A 23,699-nucleotide genomic window follows, 5' to 3' on the forward strand; every position below is an offset into this window, starting at 1 on the left:
TGATTACAGAGAGGAAAATAACCTCTTTACTGCTCATATGAACATCTGACTGCTGCTTTAAGACACTTACTGGAGAAATAGTGACCCATCCTTTAACTAACCTGTAGAATTTCCCTCCTTCCTGTCTTCTATTCCTTCCTTCTTTCCCTCTTTCCTTCCTTCCTTCCCTCCATCTTTCCTTCCTGTCTTCTTTTCCTTCCATCTTTCCTTCCTGTCTTCTTTTCCTTCCATCTTTCCTTCCTGTCTTCTTTTCCTTCAATCTTTCCTTCCTGTCTTCTATTCCTTTCTTCCTTCCTTCCTTCCTTCCTGTCTTCTTTCCTGCCTTACTTCCTTACTGTCTTCTTCTCCTTCCTGCCCCCCTTTCTTCCTTCCTCCCACCTGTCCTCCCTTCCTTCCCTCCGTCTTTCCTTTCTGTCTTTTTTTCCTTCCATCTTTCCTCCCTGTCTCCTCCCCCCTTTCTTCCCTCTTTCAGTCAGTATGAACAGATTACAGAGAGCTGCCTGCTGATATATAAATATTGACCCATCATTTAACTAACCTGTGTTATAATGTGTGTATTTGAGCAGGTGAGGAACAAACCTACGAAGGATCCGTCATCGACCACTATGACAACTCAGCCTCTCCGCAGCCAGGTGAGATCATGTGACCAGCAGCCAAAATATAAACCATAGCACACATTTAAAAAGTCTCATCATCTCCTTTCTGGCTTTTGATTCAAAATGTAATAGTTTGCAACCTTTAATTTTATTCTATTGTGCTTGTTTTTGATGTTTTAAGATCTTATTATTATCATTCTATAGTTTTATTTTCTTATCAATTGTATTTGTCTACTTCTTTTATTGTCTTTTAGTAGTAGCTTTTATTAAACTTCTTCTATTTTATTTTCTTTAGTCTTTTTTAATCTATCTTAACCTCATTTTTTTACTCCTAACTTTTAATAAACCTTTTCTCTCATTCTCTCTTATTTAACCTATTTATTAAATGTTTTTAGCTACTTAATTATTTATTTTACATTTATTTTATTTACATTTTTTAAGCATTTTTATCATTTTTATTTACACTCTTGCATACATTTGTATCCAGTTTTGTCTTTAAAATACTATTGCTATTTCTGATTGATTGATTTATTGATTGACTGATTGACTGATTGATTGATTAATTGATTGATTGACTGATTGATTGATTGATTGATCAGAGTATCCCCCTGAGGCGACTCTCAGCCAGTACGAGGAGCAGCGTCCAGCGGAGGACTACGACCCTTACGCTCCGACGCAGGTCACCATGATCACTGAGGACGCTTTCCCCTACGCTACTACCGCTGAATCCCACTACGCCAAGGAGGACACCGAGACCATGGAGGTGATCCTTCCTTCTTTCTATCTGTCCTTCCTTCCTTTCTTCTTTCCTTCCTTTTCTTCTTTTCCTCTTTCCTGCCTTCCTTCCTTCCTTTCTTCCTTCCTTCCTTCCTTCCTTCCTTCCTTCCTTCTTTCTTCCCTTCCTTCTTTTCCTCTTTCCTTCCTTCCTTCTTTCCCTCTTTCTTTCCTTCCTTCCTTCCTTTCTTCCTTCCTTCCTTCCTTCCTTCCTTCCTTCCTTCCTTCTTTCTTCCCTTCCTTCTTTTCCTCTTTCCTTCCTTCCTTCTTTCCCTCTTTCTTTCCTTCCTTCCTTCCTTTCTTCCTTCCTTCCTTCCTTCCTTCCTTCCTCTCTTCCTTCCTTCCTTCTTTCATCCTTCCTTTCTTCCTTCTTTCCCTGTTTGCTTTCTTCCATCTTCCCTTCCTTTCTTCCATCTTTCCTTCCTTCTTCCCTTCCCCTCTTTCTTCCTTATTTCCCTCTCCCACCATCTTTCCTTCCTTCCTTCTTTCTTTCCCTCCTTCCTCCCCTCTTTCCTTTCTTCTTTCCTTCCTATCTTCTTTTTCTTGTCACTTATTTTTTCAGATTATATAATGATGGATTTGCCAAAAACTGCAGATTCTGACCTGTTAGATATGCGACTGAACTATTTATGCCTCATCGCTGGAGCTTCTTTTAGAGAGTTAAAAAACATTTAAATGTAGAAAAATCAAGAATAGACAAACCATAGACTATTTAAAAGGAGATAAAAAAGCAATTCAAGTTAAATTAATCAATTATCTCCATTGATGACTTTTTGTCCAGTTTTATCATCTAAATATGATCATGCTGCTGTTTCCAGATGTGAAGACCTCAGAAAATCACATATTCAACTCTTATAAAGAACAGGATGTCTTCAGTGTGTATTTAAACGTTCCCATTGCTGTCATTGTTGTGTTTCAGTATCCTCCCTCGGGCCCCGACTCCGGCTCCTCTGAAGAGTCGGGGGGCGACTCTGCGCTCGGAGAGGAAGGTCCGACAGAGTGCGACTGTGAACCCGGAGAGCCTGGGTTCGCTGGATTCGCAGGACCGAAGGTACCGACTCATTTCATCACATCAGTGTCACTTCATCCTCATCATTTCATATATATTATATTTTATTAATCTTTTATTTTATCTGTGTATTCTTAATCTTTACATTTTTTATATTCTACCTCTGGCGTTTCCTTCCTATGCATGAAAACTGCAATACAAGTAAAGTCTGATTGATTGATTAATTGATTGATTTGTCCTGCTGCTGTTACACTGACCGGCCTGATGGGGGCGCTGTTGTTCTCTGTCTAAGCTTCATCACACAGTTTAACCTGTTTTACTGCTGCACTCACCCAGCTCCTCTTACAGCCCCATTAAATCAGCAATATCATACCTCATATACACTATATTATTACAGTTAGAGCCCGACTAATATACCGGTCAGCTGATATTATTGATCGATACCGGCCTATCACAGATATCGGTATCTGTATTTATGTCTAATATGCACTGATATTTATTCAAAGTTATATAAGAAGCATTTTATGTATATTTGATCCTTTTTCCTTTTTCAAGCTAAATATATAAATATGTACACAGTCGCCCATAAAGTTGGAATAATTTAGTTTTCAGACACATTCCTCTTTTTATTTTCTATTTATACACATCAGTAATCACCTTTGACCAGGTGCAATGAGATTGATTAATACAATGTTGAGAATATTTACACTTTATCTATCCAGAATAAATCACATTGTCACAATCATTTCATGGAAAGAGGTAAAAAAAAATGTTGTATTCCAACTTTATGGGCGACCGTGTACATTGCAAATTAAAAAAGTGCATTTTATGTACATATTCTGTCTATACATAGTAAATGGCTGATATATGGATATCTGTATTTTTTCTCTCTAATATCAGTATCTGTTTTGCCTTAATTACAACATCATATTTTTGTTTTAACCCTAACAATTGGACTATAAAAGAAGCACACATCTTGGTAGATATGGAAGCACCACAGTATGTAATTATGAGAATATTGCATTATATTAGCAGAAACACCCTAAAAATGTATATGCAGCTAAAACTTTAAGATAATAAAGCTCATTGGTTTGTGTGTTTGTGTCGCTGTCAGGGATCCAGAGGTCCGCAGGGTAAAGATGGAGAGCCGGGAGTTCAAGGCAGAGAGGTGAGAGACTAAAATAAAACGCTGTTAGTGCTTGTTGATGAAAAAAGAGGAAAATATATATTTATATTGTGTGTGTGTGTGTGTGTGTGTGTGTGTGTGTGTGTGTGTGTGTGTGTTTCGTAGGGTTACAAAGGACCCAAAGGAGTTTGGGGCAGAGGAGGAGATGCAGGACCAGTGGTGAGTAGATCATGTTACAACCTGACAGATAAATCACAACGATGTTGGAGCACGAACTGAAAGTAAAAAGATGAATCAGAAAGAAACTGAAGGAAAACGAAAGTGAAACTAAAAAAAACATAAATAAAGTTTTCTGAAGTAAGAGTGAAACCAGTTTGATAAAAAAACTTTTTTTAAAATCCCAAACTATAAAAAAGTTTCTCGTTGAACGTCAGCGAGAAAAATGTAAACAGTTTATTTAACATTTAAATAAACAAGACAACACATTGGGCAAAAACAGGAAACAAATTATCACACTTTACAGACGCGTTTCAACACAATATGAGCAAAAAACATATAAAAAATGAATAAAAAGAAATAAAAATGAAGGTGTTTATAATGTTACATTAAACTCAGGCTGTTATTCAGTCTGTATATAGTGTAATGTTGTGTGTTGTGTGATATGCAGTTAGTTTTCACCTTGTTTTAAATCACGTTTTTATGACTTTTACAGCAAATATAAATCCAGACTGTCCATGAAACAAATAGACACGTACACATTAAGGAAGAAAATGAAAGAAAATATAAAACATACAATCACTTTTAACATGAATATAATAACAGCTGCATGATATAGAATAAGTGATACGTTTAATCTATCTTAATATATATATAACTGTACTTGATTATATTGTGCAGCTGATGTATTTATCTTGTTAAGCTGCAGCTTGTTTTGACCTTTGACCTCTTTCCTGTTGCAGGGCTCCGGCGGACCTGAAGGAGACGACGGAGCTTCAGGTTTCTCTGGAGCGATGGTGAGTTTAAACAGCCGGCTACAGATATCTGTAGGTCAATGATTAATAATTATCATAAATAATTATTAATAAGAAATTAAAGAATAATTAATTTTAGTTATTAATTTGGGGAACCACCGGAAAACCAGAAACAATAACCAAACAGTCAAATTAGCCAAAGGAAAAAGGAAGGAATGAAGAAAGGTAGGAAAGACAGACAGTGAAGGACGTACAGACAGACGGAAGGAAGGAAGGAAGGAAGGTAGGAAGGACAGAAGGAAGAAAGGGAGTAAGGACAGATGAAAGGAAGGACAGATGGAAGGAAGGATAGATGGAAGGAAGGAAGGAAGGAACAAAAAAAGGAAGGTAGGGAGGAAGGACAGATGGAAGGAAGGACAGATGGAAGGAAGGACAGATGGAAGGAAGGACAGAAGGAAGGAAGGACAGATGGAAGGAAGGACAGAAGGAAGAAAAGGAAGGAAGAACAAAAGGAAGAAAGGGAGGAAGGAAGGACAGAAGGAAGAAAGGGAGAAAGAAAGGAAGAACAGAAGGAAGAAAGGAAGGAAGGACAGATGGAAGCAAGGACAGAAGGAAGAAAGGAAGGAAGGAACGAAGAAAGGAAAAAAGGAAGGTAGGAAGGACAAATTGAAGGAAGGAAAAGAACACAGGATGGAAAGTGGGCCGGACCGCACCCAACGGCGGGCCGGTTCTGGCCCTCAGGCCGCATGTTTGACACCCCTGCCCTAGACCAAAAATGGCGCCAACTCGTGGTCACGTGCTCAGCAACAACACACGTGACTGAGATGAGGGTTAACTTAGCTTTATCCGTTGTTAACTCATCAACCTCTTACTATTCATTGATCTAACGATGTAGATATATTACTTAATGTGAGCTGTGTGGCGTTCAAAGTCCATCAGGAAATTCCAACACTATTCTTCCAGACGTCCTGATTCTTCGGACTAACGGTGCTGGTTTCGGCCCGGTGCAAAAAACTCATTAAACTGAATATCTGAATACATTTTTTTAAGCTTTGGGAAATTATAATGAACATTTTTACCATTTTCTTACATTTTACAGACAAATTGAATTGATTTTAATTGAAAATAATCAGCTGAATTATTAATTAAGAGGTTACTTGCAACCATACTTACAATTAAACAAATCTTTCCTTCTGTTTTTCTTTTTTAACAGGGAGAACCCGGACTCATTGGAGACCCAGGAGAGTCAGGAGACCTCGGCCTGAAGGTAAATTAAACATGTGTACAATTTTCTTTTCAAGCATGTCAAATGTATTAATATATTCCCAAATAAAAAAATCCACCTCAGAGTACTTTAATATCAGCTTCTGGCCTTACGATGACTCTCAAACTAAAAAGGTAGAAACTGTTCATGAAAGCACCTGTTGACCTGAGTAGAGATCCAGATGTTCTTCCGCCACATATTTGGAAATCACCTGGAGTTTTGGTTCCTATGGCAACCGCTTTGACTCACAACCGGCGGTCCTGGTGAGACTTTTAACGACCAGCTGGAGCGGTGGATTTTAGGGGTTTTCCAGCCGGCAGACACAGCAGCTGTCAAACAAATAGTGACAATATGATGAATTAACTGCAATTATACCATAAAGATAAACATTACTCCACCTTTCTTTACACATTTTTGCCCCGTATCTATTGCCATGTGTTTTAGTGAAATGAATAGTTAATAGTTTTAATAAGATAGTAGTTATGAGGATTTCTTTTTATGATGTAGCAGTGAAGATCATTTTTAACCCGTTATCATCTCTTCCTGCTGACAGGGGGAGGTCGGCATGGAGGGACCTCGCGGAGGAGTCGGAGGTCCTGGTGAGACTGTAAGGAAACACGGTGACTTCTCAACTCTTCTTCTGTGGTGGAAACATCTGCAGTGTTTGTGCAGAAATGAACTCTGTTGCATCAAATAAACTTTATAAGTATAGCAGCTTCACAGACGATAGACAAGCTGATAACAGAGAGAGAGCAAATGCACAGGTGAAATACAACGAAATAGAAGAGAAACACAGTATTTTAGAAGGAGTAAAATATTATAACAGCTGTATTTTGACATATTTTAAAAGCTCAGAGAATAAAAACTAAAAGCTGCCTCTCTAAAAGCTTTAGTCTTGCACTTTAGAAACAACTAAAAGGCTCCTGAAGGAGTCGACCTGGCTCATAAACTGCAAACATGTCAGATTATCAGGCTGCTGCAGAGACCAAGATGTGCTTTAACCTTTGTGTCGTCCTCCCGGGTCAAATTGACCCCGTCTGTTTTGACTGTTCCTTCTTTCCTCCCTTCCTTCCTTCTGTCTGTCCTACCTCCCTCCCTCCTTCTCTCTTTCTTTCCCTCCTCTCTTTCCTCCCTTCCTTCTTTCCTTCCTCCATCCCCCTTTCTTCCATCCTTCTGTCTTTCCTTCCTCCCTCCTTCTTTCCTTCCCTCCTTCTTTCCTTCCTTCCTTCCTTTCCTTCCTCCCTCCCTCCTTCTCTCTTTCTTTCCTCCCCCTACCTTCCTCCATTCCTTCTTTCCTCTGTCCTTCTTTCCTTCCTTCCTCCCTTCCTCTTTTCCTCTCTCCCTCCCTCCTTCCTTCCTTATTTCCTCCGTCCTTCCTTCCTTTCCTTCCTCCCTTCCTTCTTTTCCTTCCTCCCTCCCTCCTTTCCTTCCTTTTTCCTCCCTCCTTCCTTTCCTTCCTCGCTTCCTTCCTTTCCTTCCTCCTCCTTCCTTCCTTCCTCCCTCCTTTCCCTCCTTCTTCCTCCCTTCCATCCTTCCTTCCTTGACTCGAGGACAACAGGAGGGTTAAATACAGAGAGGACTTTATCTAAGTGGTTTATAAATTAATTGAGTGGATCAGATAGGAGAGTGTCTTGAAATCAGCTGATGTTTTGGCTCCTATTGACCCACGTTGAGCCATAATGGCGGCTGTTTCACCTCGTCAGCGAGCAGGTGAAGCAGTGATGCAATAAAAAGAAACACTGGTGGTGAATTTTAGGGGGTTTTACCAGCCGACAGACGCTGCAGCTGTTTAATATAAACAGAGGATAGTCTATTTAAAATGGCTCAACCACCACATTAAACTGTGATTATTCCCCTTTTTTCCCCTTTTATTTAAATGCAGCTTTAGATTCCAGTTTCACTTTTTCAACAGCTGATTTAATCTTTATGCAAATGTATTTATCACTTAAGAAGGAGCCAAAAAGCTTTAGTTGTGTTTTATTTATGTCATGTGAAGCATTTTGCCTCTTTAAAAGCAGTGCATAGAATAAATGTGTTATTGTTATTATTAATTATATCAAAACTGAACATAAAGTATAATGTAAAGTGTGCAGCATCTACCTTTCCTTCTGCTATAACCTTTTTATTTGATGTTTTATGTAATATTTTCCTTCCATCTTTTATTAATTGTTGCTGTAATGTAAATTATGATGTTAACTGTCACACAAACTGAATTAATTAATTGATTTTTATGTGATTATTTGATTCATTTCAGGGTCCTAGTGGTGACGCTGGGCCTTCAGGATCAGATGGGGGTGAAGGTATCAAGGTAAACAAGCTTTAAACACATATTTACATTTCTTTATATACACATTAGAACTGTATTTATGTTTCCTGAAGATTTTAACTACTTGTACAAATGTCCTAAAATGATGTTAAAAAGGTTTAATTAATATGTTTGATTTATACAAAGGAGGTTACATCTGAAGTCAGACCTTTAAGATTTTACTCAGGAGGGTTTTTTCCTCATTTTTTAATATTTAACATGTTACTGAATACATATATTGCTGTTTTTAATCCTTTGAAATCAATATTTTTTTATATATTTAGTAAATAAATCATGACGTGGGTTTATTTGGAGCACACATGAGATTAAATGGAGTCACAGTACCAATTAAACCCACTTTATTCATCAAATATCTTTATTTTATATTCCAAAATCTACATGAACTAATGAATACATTTTCAAATGAGAGATAAATGTTGCTTTTATAAGAAATGATCTCCCTTATAAATCATGTCAGTATCCATGAAAAACAGCTGGACTTAGATTCTGGTGCTTAATGGAAACATTTACCCTAACAGCTGATCTTAGTTAGTTAGTTAGGGAGCCAGGCAGGCAGTAAGGAAGGGAGGGAGGAAAGGAGGGAAGGAAGGGAAGGAGGGAGGGAGGAAGGAATGAAAGAAGGAAGGAAGGAAGGGAGGAAGGAAGGACGGACAGATGGAAGGAAGGAAGGAAGGAAGGATCTGTAGGAATCTGTAATCTATTACATTTATAAAGTAACCTTCTCAACTCTGCAGACAACAATATTTTCTCAAATCTATAAAAACAGAGCAAACTAATTTAAAAGTAAACAATTAAGTAAAAATCAGTTATTATGACTTTATTTAACAAGGAAAGTTATTATTAACTATTGAGTCCAAAAGTAAAAAAAAAAAAGAAATCACATTTTATTGGCTGATTTTGTGACATTTCAGCCTAAAAAAGGTATTTTTCATTTTCAGTTCAGATTTTAAAGGTTCATTTACACTAAAATAAGCTTTTTAATTTTGTTTTTTAAAATCATGAGTTTTGTATTGATGTTGTTGTCTGTGTGTTTTCTGTTCAGGGCTCCCTTGGTGACGGAGGCATAGAGGGTCCTCAAGGCCCAGACGGAGATAAGGTATGGAAAAAAAAATATACTTTAAAGGCCAGAAAGACACAATCTGAAGTGCTTCTATTTTCTCTGTATCGCAGCTGAATATTGTTTTCCTTCCACTTAATGTTCACAATATATCTGCATACGTTCATAGACAACTGTTAGTTTCATATATGATTTTATTGTTGCACTTCCTCCTGCTCACCAGTAGAGGCCGCTAGAGGACACACGCTGACCTGACGTTTTTCTAACTGTCTGAACTTCTTTCACAGGGTCAAATCGGAGCGCCTGGGTTTCCTGGTGACTTCGGCGAGAGAGGCTACACTGTAAGAAAGATCTTCATCATCATCATCATCATTTCTGCTCAGTTAAATCAATTAACCTGCAGTTTAGACTCCATAAGGGGTCGCTGGGTTCATTTAAGGGATCACAAGATGATTGGACAAGAAAAAACACATTTCTGACACACAGAATAGTTTTTTTAATGCAAGTTTTCCTCTAATTTTTGCTTTATTTGATCTCCTCGTGGCTTCAGATAAAACAACACTGCAACATGTGATGAGAGGTCTGGGGTAGGCTTTACTTTATTTTAAGGGGACACAAGCCAAAAAGTTTGAGAAACACTGATGATTTTTGAATGAATTTTTAAATTTTTTATTTTTTTTAATTTTAAATTTTTTAACTTTTTAATTATTTTTTTTAAGAATTTTTATTATTATTTTTTTTTAATTTAAATTTAAATTGTTTTAAATTAATTTTTTTATTTAAATTTTGTATTTAATATTATTTTCGTATTACTTAAACATTTTTTATTGATGATGATTTTTTTATTGATGCTTTTCTATTTTTACTATCAACTTCGCTGCTGAGGTCCTGCAGATTTCCCTAGTGAATGAAAATCTTATCTTATCATATCTTAACATTAACTCTGCATAGCATCACTCACATTTTACTTTTCTTTCTAATTATTTTTTCTTTATTTGGAAATATAAAATGACCAGATTAGTTGATAATTATCATGACTGTTAATTAAAAAAAACTCTCTAATCGTCCTATAAATTAATAAATTACCTTCAAACTTGTAAACACAGCTACAATACTTTCTCAAATGTGTCTCAGATTTAATATTTTATGTGTTTGGTGCATTTTTCTACTTAGAATAAAAGCCTTTGCTCTCAATTTATGACAAACAGCCAACACACACAATCATATAGAAACATTCATTTCTCTGTATTGCTTCATGCTTCAGTGTTTTGGTTGTTGCGGTTTAGTCTTCCCGCAGTGAGTTTCGTTACCTTTCTGCAGCATCACACACACTCTTAGATGAGACAATTATAAAGTGAGATTGAGTCAGAGTCATTTGAGTAAGTTAGTCCTTTAATGGCTGATTTCTAACGAGCTTCTTCACATGAGAGCGGATTGAGTGACACGTGCTTTTTATAATATGAGATAATCTGAGCAGAATATTTCCTGTTTGTCCTCCTCAGGGTTATCCTGGACTTCCTGGAGGCTCTGGACCGGGCGGACCCAAGGTACACACACACACACACACACACACACACACACACACACACACACACACACACACACACACACACACACACACACACACACACACAGCTATTCACACACTCCAGGATAAGCGGATATTAACTCAGGTAAACACAGGCAAATGCAGAACAATGAAGAATACCACAGAACACATGATAAGGCATTTTATAACTATACGTCATACATTGCTTACATACCTCAGAGTGTGACTGTACAGTGTGTGTGTGTGGGTGTGTGTGGGCGGAAAGTAGTGGTCTCGTCGGTCTGTGGTCACAATTACTCACTTCACACTGTAACTGTAAGATAAGAGGTAATACTGAAACCTCAGTGACCTCAACCAGTTCAGAGTCTCACTGTAGCTGCAGAGCATTTCACACATTACTGAACACATTCCTGTTAACACTGTCGTAAATATTCAGATTTATCAGAGCGTGAGTCAAAGTTAGTTTTATTATTGCTCCACTGTTCATTTAGTACATTTACCATAATGAATGTAATATTAGTAGTTTACCGTAATTAATGTAATATGAGACGTTTTAACCCCAGTGTGTAAAATACAGGGAGGAGAAAATGTTAATATGTTATTTAGCACGCGCATTGTGATTTACCAAACCTGAAGGTAATGTTGCTGACGGTAACTGTGTCTATAAATAATAAGTTTGAAGGGCAGGTATTAACTGCGGCTGTTACCATGGAGACGAGGAGACGGAGGCACAATGACAGAATACGCATTGTTTCCACCTGTGTTAATATTTTTGGAGTGGAATATTATATATACTAACAGCATTGACTTTGTCACTAATACTCTCCCATATGTGGGTTTTTATGGTAATATTAGTTTTTGTTATAACTCAATATACTGTATTAGTTAACCTCTTCCACTAGAACCTGATCACATTTCATTTTGCGCCTGCAGCTTTCTGCTCGTCCAAACTCTCCATTAAGACACAAAACCCTCATTTAAATACTGCTGTCTGCACCTGTTGCACCTGTTTTCATTAAACAGTTATTCTAAGTAGATCACCTGCAAAAAGCACGCAAACGAAACGCACAATCTATTGCACTGTGCACGCAATTTAGTTCCTTTATTTGTGATCTTAGTAAATCAGGCCCCTTAATATTGAAATTTACCTGCCATAAAACTTACTCAGCATACAGGGGTGGATTAAGGTAATATAGGACACTTTTTGCAATTCTGACTTGTTCACCATATTAAATATGAATCCAATACATTATATCAACACCTAATATCATTATGAAATCCATGAGATGCTTCCATGTTAAATCAGAAGACAATTTTTCGATACTGTACTCAAAAGGAAAATTACACATATATTAACGCTTCTTGTGTCAAATCGTTTCAGAATCTGTAGATTTTGTAATGTGCGAAGTTATTTTTTAGGCTTAGAAATACTTTGATTTATAGTAAGCAACCTTATCTGCATATTTGGTCATTTAATTTTGTCGGCCTTTCTGCATCAGAACTAGTAACCTGCATGTGTAATGTTAAACAATATAACTTACACAGTTTACATATACTAGTAAGCTTTAAAATAACTGATTAGAAAAAGAGATAAATGCACTGGAGTCTAGTTGTCCCACATTACTTTAATCCACTTTATATATATAACAGTTTCCATTATGGACGCTTTATGTGTTTTCCTGTAGCGTCACCCTCATGACAAACCTTTGAATTGCATCTCTTCTAAAGGCAAGGCTCAAAAAAATGTACTTAATTGTGTAAATTGGTTGCAACATAAATCTGAGAGGTTGCGAAACAATCGACAGGACATGAAATCAGTGACATCATTTTATGTGAAACGAATGTTATTCAAATAAAAACAGAAAAAAGGAAAGCTTAATTGGTATGAAAATGGTGTCACTTTATTTTACAGGTCCTTTGATTTTATTATAATCAGCTGCAAATATTCGGAGGTATTAGCAGATATTTGATGTTTAGTTTTAGGACATTTTTCTGAAAAGTTGCTGCAATGTAAAAATGACAAATTATAACAAAAAACAGAAAGAAAGTTGGTTTAGTTGTTAAGTTTTCTTTGTGTAGTTTTTGTAAGTCAAACTACATATTAGCATATCAGGATGTTTCTTTTCTTATAATATAACTTTATAATAATCACCTGAATGTTGCGTAACCCTTTTAAAGAAATGTCCTTAAACAGCAGCTACTTGTATTAATGTATTTAAAAACCTAATTTAATATATAAGCTGATATATCATTTGACACACAAAGATTATTTACTATCAAATCTGTTAAGACTTACAAATATAATGAAATATAAACTTTTATTTGTTATGATTTTGTATTAAATTGTACCTCCCTCTCTTGTAAAATACCCCAAAAATTAACTTAAATACCTTCAAATAACTGAGAAAATTTGGAGGAAATGAGTATAAAATTAAAGGAATTTAAATATAAATATCACCACAAGCCCTTAAAGGGGGATTTTCCACCTCAGTGTTTATCCAGGTATTATAATAATATAATAATATAACTATAGCACCTTTCCAAACCATAACAAAGTGCTTTACATAATACATTATACACATTTTAAGCAAAAACACACAAAAACACAATTAAAAAAAACATCATCAGGCATATATAGATAACATTAATATAAAAGAATCAACATTAAACTATTGAAAAAACGATGCAATAGTACAGACATGCCAGTGTGAACAGGCGGGTCATTAAAAGCTTTTTATAATGAGTCACTGCCTGCTGATCTGATACTGAGGGGGGGGGGGGGGGGGTTTGTGGCTTTTGTGTCTCACGTGAAGCTGCGATGCAATCTGATGAAACTGAAGTCACATGAGTCAGCGAGTTAAAAAGAAGTGGTGGCTAACAGCTACAAGCTACATAATGTACCTAAATCTCCAACATCCTTTTTTAATCTGTCCATCAGTGAGTAAATAGGTGGAGAAACATCTTAAAATCCCCAATTAGTCAAAGTAAAAAAAACAAAAACAGGAGCACGTGTTTGAGCTGGAGACAAATATCATCACGCCAACATGTGACTCACCAGTTTTGCGTGAGAGATAGTGACCTTTACAAACATCCTGTGGCATTGTTTAAACCACCAACCAACCTACACACACACGCACATACACACACACACACACACACACACACACACACACACACACACACACACACACACACACACACACACGCGCACACACACACACACACACACACACACGTGAGACTTGAACTCACATGTTGAATATCAGCCACAGAGGGGGCTAAACACAGAGCTTGATGTGAGATTTTGAAATGACTTACATGCGTTAATGTGCTGGAGGGAAAGTCAGACGTTTGGATTTGCTGATAACGACCTCATGCAGTCAGGAAACCAAACCCAGAAGATAAAAGATAGAAGATAGAAATGTGAAAGTCCTGCAGTTTAACAGGCGAACGTTTGCATGCATAGATGTAAATGATTAAATAAAAGGTGAATTTGTATGTAAGTGAGGTGTTTACGTGTCTTAAACCAGCAGTCAGGTGTTCATATGAGCAGTAAAGAGGTTTTCCTCTCTGTAATCATTCCTCCTGTTCATACTGACTATTAAAACCTTCTAATATGCTTTCAATGTAAAGTGATGGAGGACAAAATCCACAGTGTTTCCACACAGTCATTATAAAGTAGATGATCAGCTTCTATTGAGCTTCATCAGTCTGAGTTATTATATCAATGATATCTGACATGTTTACTGAGTGGGACAGTACATGGAGGAGTAGTACTTTATGGAGTAGTAGTAATTGTTACAGTAGTAGTAGTAGTAGTATTTTTTATAGTAGTAGTAGTAGTAGTAGTAGTAGTAGAAGTAGTACTCTTTGTAGTAGTAGTTATTACAGTAGTAGTAGTAGTAGTAATAATAGTATTTAGAGTCTTTTTAGCATCAGATTCCCTCTTAGTGTTTCCCTGTTGAGCTGTGGTGGAAGTATAGTAACAAAAAGACTTTGGCACTAAAAACACTGTAACGCTGAAACATAGAAGATGAAGATTTGACTCATTCAGACGACTGAAGCTTCATATTAGCTTCAGATCAACTTTTAAATCCATGTTTCCACAGAAGGAGGACTGTGGATTTAGTCCTCCATCACTTCCATTGTAAACATTATGAAGGGTTCTTCTAATGGTCAGTATGAACAGGAGGAATCATTACAGCAAGGTTTCAGTGTGTAGTAGGCCTCCTGACTGCAGACACACAATAAAGCATAAAGACAGGAAGCAGAGTGAAACCTGGCTCATAAATACATGTACCAACATCTCTAAAGCTCACTGACTAACATGTTATATCTTGTTTGTTGCACACAGATAAACAGATAAAGGTTTTTCCAAGATTACAAGAAGCAGCAATGACATCATGCTAAGCTAATGCTGGTTTTGGCAGCTTATGTTGAGATAGCTTAAGTATATCAGATTGTTTTTATAATAACATAGGATTAGGGTTCTGCTTTATCCAAACAAACAAAACAAGCGTGTTGCTATCAGATGATCTCACATCATCCCAATCACATGAAAATATTATAAAAATCCTCTTTTCCAACTTCTCCTCTGACTTTCTGCATCATTTGACTTTCATTGTGACTTTTATAAACAGGAAATGTGCTTTTTTTTGGGAGTGTTTTAAGCAAGAAAACAGATACCATCTATTAGTCATCACTTCATCCGCAGGAGGAAGAAAGTTTTTGGTAATTTCTTTTATAACATAATACAGAACTGCCCCCCGAAAAACGTTCACTTCTGAAAGAAAAATACCAAAATTGCTGAAAGGGTTTTTAAAATAAAATAGTTTTACTTTCTCTGAGTCAACACCCAAATTTAGAGGTTTAAATGAAGTGTGAGGTAAAACAGAAAGTAAAAGATAAAGCTGTCTGAGTGAGAAGTAATTAGGGTCAAAGTGAAAATGACTACACACTGAATTATTCTAACTATGCTTATCTATTTAAAGGCACATTTCATCTAAAGAGTATCAGTCATGTGACATTAACCCTGAGCTGTCTCTCATGCTTTAAGCTCTGTGGGAACGTTAAATAAAAACAGTCATCTCACTTATTTCAGGAGTGTTTTGAGATGTTTGCTGACAGCATTTATGGATTCATGCCTATTCATAACGTGCTTACATTTCTTATTCAAGTTATAAATGTGTAATGTGACAGTAAAACCTTTGAACTTTAACACACAAACATTCATCCTCTCTTATCTTGAATGTCAGGTTTTTAAAGCACAGGAAGTTTCACAAATGAAACCAGACAGCAGAGACAGTGAGTTAAAGGTTGTTATTACTTTATTGTTTTATTGTTTAGACAGTGATTAACAAAGCAGAGAAGGAAAAAAAAAAATTCCAGTAAAAGTAAAAGTAGATCTCACTGCAATGCAATTCAGTTTCTTTATTCCTTCATTGTTAGTTTAGTTTATTTTGGTTATAAACCCTTTACATACTGTTCATATTCTGACTCGTAATTAGTCTCTACACCAAGTCACATTTCTAGTCAGTCATTAATAAACGTTTGATTAATCTTATGGAGGAAAAAAAAGACATTTACAGTCACTATTTTATAGAATATGAAGAATACAACATATTTAAATGCTGATTTTTTTTACATTTTTTATGTGCATTTGCACATACAGTATAAAAATGTGTATCAGCTGCACAAAGATTTTTTTAAAAGATGCATTTTATTTCCATTTGAATTAGGAAACAGTATTATATAGTAGTAAGAGTTAAACTCAAGTACACATGTAGAAATAAAGTAAATGTGCTTGTTCTTCATCTCACAAACCAAAAAGGAAAAATAATGAAAGTAAAAATAAACAAGCAGATAAATAAATAAACAAATAAATAAATAAAGCAGTTTCTGACCAAAAAGGTGTAGGCTGAAGCATTTACTTATAACACCGACCCTTTTTACATCATTCAATAGATCCCAATGTACATAATAAACATAAAACATTTATAATAATTGGAACATGTTAGATAATGCACATACTGTTAAAATATACACATAAATATATACATATTTCCTTATACAGTATATGCATGGTTATATATCCCCCAAAGTACCATGGTACATAAAGTAAAATTACAAAATATTATTTATACCTCAGTTTTATGTTTGTTAATCATTTTATTTTTAAATATTACACATATTCAAATATTTCTCAAGTATATCCAACCAATTACTGAGCCGTTTTAATTAATTCAACTATAAAAAAGTATATTATCTGTTTTTAAAAGCTGGCTTCAGAAGTTTTCATAAAAAAGATGGACAATACACATATAATAACACAGTTAAAATATACACATATATACACTTATTTCCTTATATATGCATGGTTATATATCCCCAAAAGTTCTCATATATAAAGTAATCCATTGCAAAGTTCATATATTCATGCATCAAATTTATATTTATATATTGCACAATATACATCAAAATTAAGTGTCTCCATTGGTACATTACAGTCAGTTTAAATGAACAAAACAAACAATAAAAAGAATAAAAGCAGAGTGACTATTACTATTCTTTTGGTTGCTGCTTTAATTACGGAACTGATTTATTTTGATATTATATCTGAAAATGTTTTAATTTAACTATTTTGTTCTGTTGATGAACTTTGGGATTTTTTCTATCATATGAAAATCTTTTAATATTAATAATTGCGTTGCCTTGTACTGAAGTGAATTAGGGTTATTTGTGGTCATTTGACACAAAAGGGCGTTTACTGTAAAGGGTGTTTTTCCATCCTGGTGTGCAGTGTGTGCAGTTTCCTTTTGAAATATATGATGACAGGAGAAACTTGGCTGAGAACCCAAAAACTAAAAACTAAAATCAAACTGTCAGCTATGCAGCAGGTTTTTGTATATCGATGGGAAACCAGTCACATATGAGGAAGTGTCTTAAGAAACATGGGTCTTTCCAGGTTATATAAACTGGTTTAAAATCCGGGTCAGTTATTTTGCACAAAGGTGAAATGCACAGATAATATGTGTCTGTTCATGTGTTCTAGATAAGGTTGAGGCATTATGAAACCACAATGGTTTTACAGTAAGTGAGCTCGAGTTCAATGTCATTCTGCAATGTCTGGAAATCTGAGCTGACTTTCACTTTCCCCCGGTTGAACTAGCTGGACAGGTTTTAAAGTTTCAATGTCCCCAAAAGAGTCTCATGTGAAATTACACACAGGTAGTAATGTTTATATAACAACAGCACTGAGGTCAGCAATCTAAAAATAGAGATTATGTAAGCGTTAGTTAGAGTTTATAGTGATTTGATTTATCAGCAGAGGCCATAATGCATAATGTAGAGAGAAAAGTCGTGTTTTCAGACTAGATTTGAAAGTCTCAGCAGAAATTTCCCTCCTGAATGTGAACTGGTAGTTTATTCCAAAGAAAGGGAACTATTTGTTAAAATACTTTACATTGAGGAACAGTTAAATAATCAGCATCAAGAGAACGTGAAGGACGTGATGGAGTAATTTAAAGCCTTATAAGTAAGAAGGAGGATTGGTTTTGGTAGTGAAAGCAGTGGTTGAGATTTCTGGAGTTTCATGGCTTGAGGGAACAGAAGGCTGAGTGAACATAAGGCTGAGGGAACATAGGCCTGAAGGAACATAAGGTTGAGGAAACATAAGGCTGAGGGAACAGGGCTGAGGGAACATAGGGCTGAGGGAACATAGGGCTGAGGGAACATAGGGCTGTGGGAACATAGGACTGAGGGAACATAGGGCTGTGGGAACATAGGGCTGAGGGAACATAGGGCTGAGGGAACATAGGAGCTGTAGGAACATAGGACTGAGGGAACATAGGGCTGAGGGAACATAGGAGCTGTAGGAACATAGGGCTGAGGGAACATAGGGCTGTAGGGACATGGGGCTGTGGGAACATAGGACTGAGGGAACATAGGGCTGTGGGAACATAGGGCTGAGGGAACATAGGGCTGTAGGGACATGGGGCTGTGGGAACATAGGACTGAGGGAACATAGGGCTGTGGGAACATAGGACTGAGGGAACAGGGCTGTGGGAACATAGGGCTGAGGGAACATAGGGCTGTGGGAACATAAGGCTGAGGGAACATAAGGCTGAGGGAACATAGGGCTGAGGGAACATAAGGCTGAGAGAACATAGGACTGAGGGAACATAGGGCTGAGGGAACATAGTGTTGAGGGAACATAGGGCTGTAGGGACATAGGGCTGAGGGAACATAGGGCTGAGGGAACATAGGGCTGAGAGAACATAGGGCTGAGGGAACATGGGGCTGAGAGAACATAGGGCTGTAGGGACATGGGGCTGAGGGAACTGAGGGAACATAGGACTGTTTAATTCCTTCAGAAAGTATAATCTCTTTATGCCCTTTTTGCAGATTGTTGATGTATTGAGGTCATGGGTCAAGTACTTATAGGAATCAACCATCTCCACATCTGTACTCTTGATTATATTTGGGCGAGCTGGCTGTGGTATTTTCCTATAATCAATGACCATGACCTTTGTTCTTTTGAACTTTTAACTTGAGGAAATAGCCGTCACACCCATCATCAACCCCTACATCCTGTATCAAACTGACTCAGACTATGTCATCCTGTCAGTGTAAACTTTCACATTTAGCTTTTATCCCATAAATGTTCCATCACTCTTCATCACCACACTTTCACTTTTATCTACTGCGGGGTCGGAGTCTAAATATTCCCATATCAGGGCTGTGATGTTTTCTACCTGGAACAACTTCTTCTCCTTTATAGAAAATCATAAATTGTATGTTTAGCATTTTCTTCTTGTGCGTTATGCTGCAGCTGCTCTCCTGTAACCTGCTGGTACTATCCCGTTATCTCAAGACATCAAGCTAGTTTTAGTTTTAGTTTTAGTCTTAATTAATTATAATAACCCTGCCCGGAGTTACTGACTGACTGACTGAGTTACTGACTGACTGACTGAGTTACTGACTGACTGACTGACTGACTGAGTTACTGACTGACTGACTGACTGACTGACTGAGTTACTGACTGACTGATTGACTGACTGACTGAGTTACTGACTGACTGATTGAGTTACTGACTGACTGACTGACTGACTGAGTTACTGACTGACTGATTGAGTTACTGACTGACTGACTGACTGAGTTACTGACTGACTGACTGAGTTACTGACTGACTGACTGACTGACTGAGTTACTGACTGACTGACTGACTGACTGACTGAGTTACTGACTGACTGATTGACTGACTGAGTTACTGACTGACTGACTGACTGACTGACTGACTGAGTTACTGACTGACTGACTGACTGACTGACTGACTGACTGAGTTACTGACTGACTGACTGACTGACTGACTGACTGACTGACTGAGTTACTGACTGACTGACTGACTGACTGACTGACTGACTGACTGACTGACTGAGTTACTGACTGAGTTACTGACTGACTGACTGACTGACTGACTGAGTTACTGACTGACTGACTGAGTTACTGACCGAGCCATTTCACCATACCAACATCAAGATTAAAGGACACTAGTTTGATTATATAATAACGCCTACAAATGGGATTCAATGATTTAGATTTTCTGGAATTTTTTGCAAATGAAATGTTTCTAATGCTTCTTCCAACCACACAAGTTTATCCTGCTCACTGTTATCTCTTCTTCTACTTCTTCTTCTTCTTCTCTCAGGGTGATAAAGGTAAAGACGGTGTGCCAGGCAGTGATGGTGACCCTGGAGAAGATGTGAGTCAACGAGGTTTAGATTAAATTGCAGGGTAACTGTTTGGTCATCTGTGCCCCCCCCCCCCCCCCCCCCCCCCCGCCCCCGAAATCTTACAAACTCTGTGCTGTTTGTCTCCTCAGGGTCCCATAGGAGTCCCCGGTTTGATGGGAGAGCCTGGCCAGTTTGGTACCAAGGTAACAAACACAACGGCTGCTGTGTCCGAGAGCATCAACGCTGCAAATTAAATCTTTATTAATATTTACAGACATTTACTCAGTATTTTAGATAGTTTAGTTTTTATACAGTTTCAGTTTGTTATGTTTTATGTGTATCTATTCAGGGTTGTTTCAATCAATCAATCATTAAATCAATCAATCTTTATTTATATAGCGCCAAATCACAACAAAAGTCATCTCAAGGCACTTTACACATAGAGCAGGTCTAGACAGAACTCTTTAATTCATTTTAAAGAGACCAAACTTTCCCACATGAGTAAACACTTGGTGGCAGCAGCAAGTTAAAACTCCCTTTAATGGGAAGAAACCACTTATGCAGAACCGAGCTCCAGGTGGGCGGCCATCTGCAGAGAGAGAGAAGAGAGAGAGAGAGAGAGAGAGAGAGAGAGAGAGAGAGAGAGAGAGAGAGAGAGAGAGAGAGAGAGAGAGAGAGAGAGAGAGAGAGAGAGGAGAGAAGGAGAAGAGGGAGAAAGGATGCGTAAGATCAAGAGCGGTTGACTTGAAAAGAAAGCAAAGAATCCCACACACTCTTGATAATATGATCCTAAGGTTAGATTAAGTTCATACTTTTATCTGACGTTATTAAAGTGAGTAAAAGTGAAAGTGAGAGATTACACTTTTCTAGTCAGTCTATTAATGACTCTCAGTTTCAGCAACAAAGAACAAAAGCTGCTGAAATGATTCATATTTCATCCAAAATGTTATTGAGTCAAAATGCTGAATGCGTCAAACAAAGCTTTACAAATATCAACCTCAAATTTCATCATGTTTTTATGCAGAATTTGCATTAAAACTAGGAAGAATTTGTAAAATCTCCTGTTATTCTGGATAAAGCATAGATGTATTGATCAAAGATGGTTTCTGTACTTAACGAGCCTCAACACAACACCAGCTGAACAGAAATGAAGTTATTTGTTTTGATTCATTAACGAGAGAAATCAGATACGAGGGTCAATGATGTGATGCAACCAAGTGTCCAATTGGTGTAACCAGTATTTTTTCATTAAAATCTGATTATATACAGGATAATAAATGAACTAAAATGTGGAATAAGTATAATCCACTTTTAGCAAGGCAACACTATGTTTTTTTAACTAATTTTATATAATTTGTCAAAACTTATCTAGAAAAAATTGTTGTTTTTAAAGGATATGCCCTGCTCAATATTGACAAAATGCTTTAAAATTAAAATGTTTCTTTTCATTTACATTACATTTAGAGTGTAACAGACAGTCTAATGCACATTACTTACAGATGGTATCAGCTTGCATCAAATATTGAATTCCACTGTATGCAGAGTGCTGCCTGCATGTCTACACACTGTTTTCACAACTCAATGTCTGGACTGTACAGTTAGTATTAGACTACAAAAGAGTAGCAAGCCTGCACTGGTAGAGTCATCTAAAGCTTTGAATGGGTCAGTTGGGTTCTGGAGGTGTGGTTTGGCTTTTCATGGGCTGTAGAACCTTATTTCTATGTCACAAATCAGCTGTCTGGGTCAGAAAGTGCTGCTGCAGTGTAACGCAGGGTGTAACATGTATACAAATATGCTGCTCTATTGCAGATAATACACTGATCACGAATAAGTATCTTATACAACCTCACTTCAAAAACTGCAAACTATCCCTTTAAGCACACAACACAACTCAGAACTACAACTACAATACATTTACAGACTAATAAATTTAAATATTATATATACTATACCTGTAAGAAAGCCCAACATGGAACTATAATATTTTTAAAGATGTTGTTTACTACTCTGAGTTTTTATCTACCAAGCATCTCCTCAGTGTAATATTGTCTGTTTTCCTGTTGCAGGGCAGTAAAGGAGACCGAGGCGTTCAGGGACCTCGAGGAAGAGTCGGCGCTGTGGTGAGTGACGTAACTTTAAAGTCACAGATTTGATTCCTGACACAGAGGAATAAACTGAGCATGTGCAGAAGATTTGGATTAAATAAAGTGTCCATTAAGGGGAGTTTTTATAGGTTTGAGCTTTCATAACTATGTTTATTAGAAAAAAATACATAATAAAAGAAAAGTAAGAAGAATGAAGTTTTTGAGATTAAGGAAAGAAAACAATACCTAATAAAAGAGTAAAGAAATACAGACGAATACACACAAAAACTCAATATAAACACATAGAAACTACTTTTTTTATAACTATTCAGTCCAAAGGGGCTTTGAAAAGGATGAAATAATAAAAAATAAACATTTAAAATACAAAAAAATGAGTTTTAAATGAAGCAAAATCAAATTAAAGAAGAAAACACTTGATTTTTTAATCAATTAAAGCCTTTATTATCATTGCACAGCAGTACTTATATCCCTTATTACCCTTATGATTGGTTAGATTAATTAATTTACTATCAATAGGTTGATTAGTTGCTCTATAGAGGAACTTTCGTCAAGTCTGAGAAAATAACAAAGCTTCATTTTAGTCATTTATTACATTATCAGCATATTTTGAATCTTGACCTTTTAATGGGGAATCTTTAACATTTAATATTGACCATGCTGTTGTTTTTTAATGTGTCTCTGGGAACTTCCAAAAACTTTATGGAAGTGTGATATGCCCTGACATTTAAATTTAACCTCCCCCCCCTCCTCCTCCATGTGTGTTTTCTGTTGTTCCTGCTGACCTTAACACAAAAACTATGAAGTGAGAATGACCAGGACGGGGGCGTTAATAATACCATGGGTTTGCTCAGTTTTCTCATGAAGGAGGCAAAGAAGTTCCTTTAAGAGAGAAATAAAAACAACGATGTCATTGTTTGAGTCCTGACCTCACATGTTTAACCTCTTAAAACGGCATTAATGAAACCTACTGGAGCTCTAATAGAAGACAGCAGTCATGTCGTTTAACCCCCGAGAATGTACAACCAAGACGTGAAGGCATTAAAGATGAGATCATGGTAACTACTTATGTCCTTAATTTTCCTGGAAATCAGTCATTTGCAGTTCATTTGTAGGAGATTTTACAGAAATGGTGAAGTTTGGTAGGCTTTCCACCGATCTGATCGGCTATATCGGATCGGCCGATATTTTGCA

General features: G+C 36.7%; 1 protein-coding gene across 1 annotated transcript in view; it reads left to right on the top strand.

Annotated features, from left to right (window-relative positions):
- Window positions 1-23,699, top strand: part of zgc:113232 (uncharacterized protein LOC541546 homolog) — a 45,883-nt gene that overhangs the window by 6,925 nt on the left and 15,259 nt on the right. Inside the window, exons 4-18 of the mRNA XM_062422036.1 lie at window positions 567-632; window positions 1,196-1,359; window positions 2,290-2,421; window positions 3,494-3,547; window positions 3,671-3,724; window positions 4,465-4,518; window positions 5,690-5,743; window positions 6,294-6,347; window positions 7,995-8,048; window positions 9,109-9,162; window positions 9,411-9,464; window positions 10,626-10,670; window positions 20,379-20,432; window positions 20,553-20,606; window positions 22,470-22,523. Coding sequence (XP_062278020.1) covers window positions 567-632; window positions 1,196-1,359; window positions 2,290-2,421; window positions 3,494-3,547; window positions 3,671-3,724; window positions 4,465-4,518; window positions 5,690-5,743; window positions 6,294-6,347; window positions 7,995-8,048; window positions 9,109-9,162; window positions 9,411-9,464; window positions 10,626-10,670; window positions 20,379-20,432; window positions 20,553-20,606; window positions 22,470-22,523 — 1,001 coding nt within the window. The remainder of the gene's footprint in view (window positions 1-566; window positions 633-1,195; window positions 1,360-2,289; window positions 2,422-3,493; window positions 3,548-3,670; window positions 3,725-4,464; window positions 4,519-5,689; window positions 5,744-6,293; window positions 6,348-7,994; window positions 8,049-9,108; window positions 9,163-9,410; window positions 9,465-10,625; window positions 10,671-20,378; window positions 20,433-20,552; window positions 20,607-22,469; window positions 22,524-23,699) is intronic.

This window comes from Scomber scombrus, chromosome 7 (assembly GCF_963691925.1).
Source record: "Scomber scombrus chromosome 7, fScoSco1.1, whole genome shotgun sequence".
NCBI lineage: Eukaryota > Metazoa > Chordata > Actinopteri > Scombriformes > Scombridae > Scomber > Scomber scombrus.